Here is an 8712-nt window from a genome sequence, read left to right on the forward strand (position 1 = left end):
ATGTATAATCGATTAACATAGTCGGTCGAACACCAATTTTTTTTTTTTTTAGTTTAACGTGGGTGTCCGGGCCAGCTTGCGTGCACCTCGACTAATTCCTACGGGTCCTGAAATTAACGACCATGTAAGCCTCTAGTGGCTATCATATGAGCAACCACAGAGCTCGAATCTAAAACTATAAAAAAAATAAACCTCTTGATCTTAAATTTTTATTATTGTACCACCACCTAGATTGTTAGACCAATTTTAACTTGAAAGGGCATGTATAATCGATTAACATAGTAACGATATTTTGCATCTCCGACCCTGAAAAATAGAAATCTTCAGTCAAAGCTAAGTGGCCTGTAACATATAAGAAAATACAACCCACTCGTAGAGGAACACGTGGAAAGCCTGAATCCGGAGCCTTACCGTCACGCTTCTAATCCAACGGTGAAGATCTCTTCTCTCACTTAATATAACCCTCCAACATTTACCTACATAAACCCCACTTCCCAATATAGGGTTTTAGTCGAATCCTTCAAAAACCAGAGGGAGTGAAGCCACACATAAGAAGGTAATCCCTAGTTATTTGTTTTCTTACTGTGATCGGACTTGTTTCTGATTGATTGAGACTGAAGTATGCTGTTAACCTCGTCTTTTGATTTGATTTGTGTTAAGTGTGAATGAGAAAAGAAAAGAGACGATTGTAACTTTATGAGTTTTATCTTTTCATGTTTAGATGTATTGGATCTTCTTCGTCTTTTCCTTTTCTCTGCGGTCTTAATCAGGATTGAAGGAGAGACCGAGACTGAAATTGTTTTGTTCGTATTGCTGTTACTGGACCTAGGTTTCTCTGGTTCAAATTAAGTACTTCTGAAGCAACTGATTTTTTACTGATTTTTTTTTATTTAAAAAAATCTCTGGCTGATTTTGCTTTGTCGCTTCTTGCTGGGCAATCAATCATTCACAACATATGTAAAGCTCCTGTTCTCATTATTTCACGGGGTTAGTTTATTTTGGTTCCTGACTAAGGTTTTGTTTCACTTAGGTTGTACGATGGCGTTTCTTACTAAATTGGGAAATATGTTACGGCAGACTGCTAATAGGCAGATCACTTCTGAGATCTCTGCATCAAGACCATCCATCTATCAAGCATTAAGATGCATGTCATCCTCAAAAATTTTCATTGGAGGTGCTTCTTTTCTTTTATTATTTTTTTCACTTCTTGTTTTGGTGACCTGCTGTTTAATGGCTGGTGCTGAAACCTATCACATCTCATTGCAGGTATTTCTTTCCAGACAGATGACAACGGTCTGAAAGAGGCCTTTGATAAATATGGCAATGTTGTTGAAGGTATGTAATTTGGTTTGCCAAATTACTTTTCCCAGTTTTAGAGGAAAAAATTATGTGGTGTCTGCCTGTGGGTGTGTGTACCCGTGTCTGTGCAGTTTGTGCTAGTGTGTTTATTTCCTTGGTTTCCTTCCTCACATGTGTGCTGGCATTTCAAATTTCAGTTTAGGTTTATTGCTGATTTGTTTTATTTTTGTTGCAGCAAGAATCATTATGGATCGTGATACTGGCAGATCTAGAGGATTTGGATTCGTTACTTACACCTCCAGTGAGGAGGCCTCTAGTGCCATCCAGGCCATGGATGGACAGGTAATTTGCTACTTTATTGTTTGTCTTTTTTCTGTGGCTGGAAGTGGAGATGAGAAGTGCAGAACTAGTTTAGCATTTCCTCTAAATTAATTTTCAACTGAGAGAAGTGCAGAATCTCTTACATTGTAATTTTTCTCTGATCATCAAATTCTCAATGCCTCTCACCCTGTCATTTAACTTAGTTGAGAGAGCTTACATTCTTCTCTTGTATCACCTATCCCCCTCATCTTAGTGTTCATATCATTTTGTTTTGAATTTTGCTTCTCACAGGATCTTCATGGTCGCCGTGTTAGGGTGAATTATGCAACTGAAAGGCCTCAGCGTACCTTTAACAATAATTATGGCAACTATGGTGGTGGAGGATACGGCGGCGGCGGTGGAGGATACGGCGGCGGCGGTGGAGGATACGGCACTGGTGGAGGATATGGCTCTAATTATGCTGGTCAAAGCACTTATGACGGTGGTGCTGGGAATTATGGTGCTGCTGCTGGTGGTGGCAGAAGCGATGGCTATACCAACACCAGTGTTGATGGTGGATATGATGGAAATGCTGGATTGGGTTATGGTGGCGGCAATCAGTTTGGTGCCAATGAGAGTAGTGGTGATGGTTTGAACCTAGATGATGCGTTGGACAAAAACTCCAAGGAAGATGATGATGCTGGTGATTTTGCCAAAAGGGTATGATATAATGCTGTTTCTGGAGGAAGCTGTTGAAGTTGCTTATTAAAGTAAATTTTTTTTTCCTCTTCCCTACCCTTCTTTGAACTTTGTTATATCACTTATTTCGGACTTGGTTATATGTGAAGAGCATCACTTTGAAGTATTTTCTTTAAGAAACAGAATTGATTAGAAAATAATTTCAGTTTCTCTCTCCGGCTGTTCATCATTATTTGGCAACTTCATAAGCAGTATTGGTGAGTGGTGACTGAAAAATTATGTCTGCTTCAAGTTGGTTCTGTTTGCTACTGGTTTTTCAGAGGGATGGGTAAAACTAATATTAGAGTAGGTTTTGCTTGAAAGATATCGCTTTTTTTTCTAATCATAGAGAATAACCACAAAAAAAAAAAAAAAAACTAAGGTCTTGTACATAACGTTTTTAATTTTTTTTTTTGAAAAAACTAAATAACTTGATTTTTATTTATTTTGTATGTAAAATCCATCCTAGAGTAGTATTAGCCAAATATAACTTTTTAAATTTATTTTAAAAAAACCATCTCAAAATGATTTCTCGAACTTACTTTTTTTGAACTATAGCTATAAAAACTATTAAAATGCTAAACACGGTTTAAGAAAAGTTATCAAATGTAGTTTTTTTTAATTAATGTTTCCAGAAAGAGTTTTCAGTAGGATTTATATAAAACTATTATATGTGCTGATAATATATATACATATACATATACATATACATACATACATACATATATATATATATATTAATGTGATTAGAAGAAAATATAAATCATAGTATATTGAGCTAAAAAAATGGAGCCTAAAATTGTGGTATGGAGCCTAAAATTATGGAGAGCATGGAACACATTTTAGGTCTGGTAGTGTTTGGTACTATGGTAGTTTTTGTTAATTGTTTAACCGTACAAAAATTGTTTGGTTTGTGAATTGCCATATAGTTTTTGTTTTTTTGTATTCTACTTCACATATAATTACATATAAAATCTCAGTTTTGTAAAAGCTAAAATAATTTTGAGAGGGTTTAAGGGCTTATGTTGTCTGTATCAACCTGGCTGGGCTGTTCAGCCCTTGCATGTTGTTGCTTTCGCTTTGTCGTTCCTAAATTTGATTGGTTCGCGCTGCTTCTTCTTATATTTTTTTAAAGTTTTTTCCTGAGGCTTGCTATATCATTTTCAGATCGTATTTCTTCAGATGGAGCTGGTTTTCTTCAGCTATGTTTTGCTTTCTTTTATGCATGTTTCATGTTTGATCCTACCTTCTTCCATTAACCAAGCCAATGGCCCTTTGAACCAAGCTGCTTTCCCACGGATATTTCTTGGTTTGTGCAGGGCTGCTAGCTTTTCTTATTTGGTTCCTTGGTGTTTGATATGAATGTTGTAGTGCTTAAAACAACAACAGCCTTTTAATCGCGCAAGCATAGTTTTTGAATTTCAGTCCACCTTAGCTGTCTTGCTGTGCTTTTTGGTGGCACTTGATGCTTAAAATTCCATTTAAATGACAATACATGCAAATTATCACTCTTATTTCACTAGCCTTTATTGTTGCTTGCCTTCATTTGCCTTAGACAATCCCCCCCTTGCTTTGATCTATACTTCTGTTGTGTTTTTCTCTCCTTGGAATTGATGTGTCAGGCTTCGGCATTGCTGCCTTCGGCATTGCCTTGTTGCCTTCTCTGTAATTTTTCAGACTTTTGGTGTCTGGCACTTTTCTTACCACTTTTATGGGTTTCTCATTTTTACAGCAGGCTGTTTTCTTTTAACCGCATGCTTTCCCAACGCGTAACTCAAAGCCACCCTACTTTTATATCGATGCCCATTGTCTCTAGTTTTTTTTTTTTTTTACTGTTAGATCCCCACTGGTGAGAGTTGATTTTCTTCAGTTTATCGACTGCTTCCTACTCTTCTCTACTTTTCTGTACAACTTTTAACCAAAATTCAACCATCGTAGCTCTTCAACTTCAAATGCATTTCGGGGGGAGCTGGGCTTCTGATTGCTATCTGCAATTTCAAGGAGAAACTTCCTGCCAATCGCAGCCGATGTATCTCCTTTAACTTTCCAGCACCCTTCGACACTCGCCTCTTTTGTTAGCGTAGAGCTTTTAGGTCTAGATTGGCTTGGTATTTGTAATGTTTCTTCACTGCTGCTGCTGCAGCTGAATCACTGTCACTGTTGCTGTTTCGCATTGCATTTACTTGTTTCTCTTGATAAATATTAAAATAAATTGCCTTTACTTTTCACTCCAATTTGCTGGAGTTCTATCTTTGCTTTTGTATGCATATGTTTTTCTTGCCGTATGTTTCACAAATATATTCGCCCAATCAGAGCCTCAGGAAACGTAGCAATGCACTTGCAATCGTGCTATCTGTTATAATTAATTTCTGGGTTAATTTTTAATTTTATTTTTTTAAAATAAAAAAATAAATAAAGACTAATATGTAGACAAAAGCTAGCTTAGAAGATTTTACATGTAGAAAAAAAAAGCTGCAATTTTGGATGGATGAAATCGGGAGCTTAATTATACATTATTCATTCTTAATTATACATTATTTTATCCAAAACTAGACAGATAATGTAAATTTAAGGTCAAATTACATGATTATTGGATGAATCCGCATAAAAATAAGTCTAAGAACATAATTAGATTTTTATTAGGTCAATTTGATTTAATCATGGTTCAAATTAAATAATTTAATTAGGTGTAAGGACTTAATTATACTTTAAATATGTCAAATTAATTTTATTAAAGGTTTAATTGGTGAAAAATTAAGTTTGGGAGCTCAATTTGAGTTTAATTGAGAAAATTAAAATTTGAGAGACCAAATTTAATTTTTACCAAGTTAATTGATTCAAGTTAGGAGTATAATTGCAAGAAGATCAAAGTTTTGGGGCCAATTAAGAGTTGAATTGAAGTATTTGCAACCAAGAAACATTTTGCAAAAAGCGTCGAATAATGGGGACTCAATTTATTGAAATCAAGGGTGAAATTGAAGAAAATTAAAAGTTAAATAGTCAATTGAGGGTCAAATTGTATAAATTCAAGATCAAGGATCAAAATGAAAAAAGGTGTTGAAATTTAGGGTTGACATTGAAGTTTGGCAGGGGAAAAATTATATAAAATTAAAAGTTTATGGTCAATTAGGGATACAATTGAAAGAAATTAAAAGATGGAGGAACAAATTGAACTTTGGCCAGATTCCTAAATTAAAATCTGAAATCCCTAAAACGACGCTGTTTTGAAAAACAGTAAAAAAAAAAGGACCACACAATGCGTCATGTAGTGACTATTCATCTTCTTCATTTTGCTAGAAAAGCTGCTCGAGTGGTCTTCTTTCTAAGGCATCTAATGCTTTATCTCTCCACTAAATTTGATAAAACTTGCACGCAAACAATGACATGATATCTGACTACACCCTAGCGTAGTTCTTGTTGGCTGATTGACGCCACAACGACCGTGGCACTGCCCCAAAGTGGCTAACCCATCCAGCTCTTCTGCAGCAACTTTAACAGTTCACGATGACCATTTTGAGCCAACGGTTGAGATCCTTCAGGGTTGACTCAAGGGTCACAATTTGACACCATTAAAGACAAAATGTTCATCTTCCACACCTTATAAATTCGGGTGAATTTCATAGCCTTAAGGAGAAAACAATCGAGTGCAAAGTTGAAAAAAAAAACTAGCCTCCCCTCAATATTTTATTCTCTTCGCCGTCAATTCTCTCTCTTTTTTCTCTCTCTCCACCGCCTCTTTAGCCACCACAACCCCGAAATCACCATGAACAACTACCACATAACCTCCTTAAATCCATCCCCTCGCCGACAATAGGAACCACCATGCCAACTTATCCTTCTTCCTCTCACAGCCAACATGAACCACAAATTCCTTTATCAACGCCACCACTAGCCTCACGTTGGCCTCCCAGCCCACCATCCAGACTTCCTGACATGAGGTGATCCCTTCCTTCCTTTTTGCTGCAACCATAACCACTGTATACAAAACGTGAATTTGTTTTACATGTAGAGGTTAAATTAATTAAGATGGTTGCTGATGGTTGTTGGGCCGGGCCAGCAACCATGCAAGCCGGGGCTAGACCTATTCCAACACACAAAAAGAAAAAACATAAGAAAAAGGGTATGTTGGTCCATATGTCGGCCCAACCTGACTGGGTCGGGCTGAACATGTTTCGGCCTAGCCTAATTTAATAATAATATAGAATTATATAATATTAAATAAAAAACAAAAAAATTCCAAAAAATTTTCAAGGCTCATTTCAAAATATTTGTGATTTTCTCGCATGTTTTTCCAATAATTTTGCATAATATTAGGTTGTATATTTGCACTGTAAGATACATATCCGGTATTAAAATACCTAGTTTTCTCTGAAACTTTTCTTAAAATTTTTTGAAAATTAAAAAAAAATTGAATTAATTTCCTCTTTAAAAAAACAAAAATATTTGATTTTCATGCATACAGTCAAATCCTAAAAGGTTTCTAAGTATACTTTTTATAAAAATAACAAAAATACTTCTTTCTCATGTTTTGAAAATGCAAAGATGGATATCGTAACTAGTTTATGATTATCCGTTAGGGTTTGACTAAAATATAAAAAATCATTCACCAATCATTTTGTTCACTTTATATTTAAAGTGTTAGAGTTTACCTGTAGACTTCAATATTCAGGATGTAAAATTATATAGTAGAGTACACCCTCAGGTATTAAAGATACAAAATGCAAAATAAATTCGATGCTAAAATTTTGATTTTAGAATAATTAGGATTTAACCTGATAATGTAAAAACTTCCTCACGAAGAGAGATTTACCTTGAACCTTAGACGAGACTAACAAAAAGAAACTTGACTTAGAATAACAATAAAATAATAATACAACTTACCTTAAGTAGGGTGCACTAGGGGTGATGCGTCTTTCCCTTGCAGAACCAGTCTGTTACCCGGATTCTCGCAGACCATAGGTTTCCTAATAACCTTAATACTAGGTGGCGACTCTTGAATTTTATAATCATAATTTTATGATTATACTCAAAATCATTTCTTTTCCTGATACCTCTCAGGAGGCTTAGCGTGCTATTTGACGTCGCCCCGCAACACTATCTATTTAGTAAAAATTAAGAGGGGGTGTTTTTACTACACACCACCTCACAAAATACTATTTACTACAATAGTTTTTTCTTTGTGCTTTTGGTTCACCATTTGGTTTATTAGAGATTGATTTATTTTATTTGTTGTGATTTGCTTTCTATGTGGTTATCTAGTCTCGTGACTCGTGTTGCAAGTTCAACATATTAACCTGATTGACTCAGTTCCCCTCTTTTTTTTTAATGGGCATTTTTTTTTAATTTCACTATTCAACATCAGATTGATTAAGAATTAGACTTCATGATTTATTTTAATTTATTTTTTATTAGGTTATCTCGGTTTCACGACTTGGATCACGAGTTTTGTGGGTTAACCTGAGTTGACTTAAGTGGTTTTATTGTGTTCTTTATTTAGATAGATTTTTTTTTTCAATTTCACTATTCAACAATGGATTAATTTAGAATTGTGGTTTATAATTTATGTCAACTTATTTTATATGGGGTTATTCTAGTTTAATGACCCGAGTTACATGTTTGGCAGGGTAACCTGAGTCGACTCAAGTTAATTTTTTTTAATCATTTTCATCTATTTTTTTTAATTTCATCCTTTAACATCAGGTTGATTGAAAATTAGGCATTATAATTTGCTTCGATTGACTTTTTATGGGGTTATCTTGATTTTATAACTCAGGCCAAGGTTATTAAAAACGAGTTTTGACTCGTAAAATCGTACGATTTTACGAGTCAAAATACAAAAACGTGTTAAATCGGGTTAAAAACTCGAAAACCAGTAAAATCGGTCAAACTCGTGTAAAATCGGTCTGACTCGTTAAAATCGCTCAAGCCGGACCGATTTCATGATTTTGCATTAAAATTAAAACAGCCGCACTCCCCTTTCCCCCATGAGTCCCCATTCCCCCGCCCGACACTCCACCCTTCTCCTTTCCCCTTTTCCCTTCCCCAAATCGCCAGTCCCTTTCCCCAAATCGCCAGTCAGATTAAGAAATCAGTTGCCATGTAATCCTCTGCAACTTGCCACATACAGTCTTATATCTTAAGGCAATCTATGATTTGCCTTGCAGTCCTTTGCAGTCCTTTATTTCCTCTAAGGTACGATTATTATGTTTTTCTCTTTGCTCGTTTTAGAATGAGGAAAGTGTTTAGCCTTCTTTCATTGCTAGCTGACTTTGATGTCTTGGTTTTTGCTGGTTATGTTTGAAATAGATAAAACTTGTCAGCCATTTTTCTTGTTGCAAAGTAATGCTTTTGTTCTCTTCTTTTGATGTTTTTGGA

General features: G+C 35.3%; 1 protein-coding gene across 1 annotated transcript; it reads left to right on the forward strand.

The window, feature by feature from the left end:
* The first annotated feature begins 389 nt into the window (after positions 1-389).
* On the forward strand, positions 390-2512 carry LOC18105741 (glycine-rich RNA-binding protein 3, mitochondrial). Its single transcript, XM_006374337.3, has 5 exons — positions 390-556; positions 1031-1174; positions 1267-1335; positions 1535-1641; positions 1912-2512. Exons 2-5 carry the CDS (start codon positions 1039-1041, stop codon positions 2323-2325), a joined length of 726 nt encoding a protein of 241 aa, XP_006374399.3. The 5' UTR covers positions 390-556; positions 1031-1038; the 3' UTR covers positions 2326-2512.
* Positions 2513-8712: the final 6200 nt, after the last annotated feature.

Source organism: Populus trichocarpa, chromosome 15 (assembly GCF_000002775.5).
Source record: "Populus trichocarpa isolate Nisqually-1 chromosome 15, P.trichocarpa_v4.1, whole genome shotgun sequence".
NCBI classification, from domain to species: domain Eukaryota; kingdom Viridiplantae; phylum Streptophyta; class Magnoliopsida; order Malpighiales; family Salicaceae; genus Populus; species Populus trichocarpa.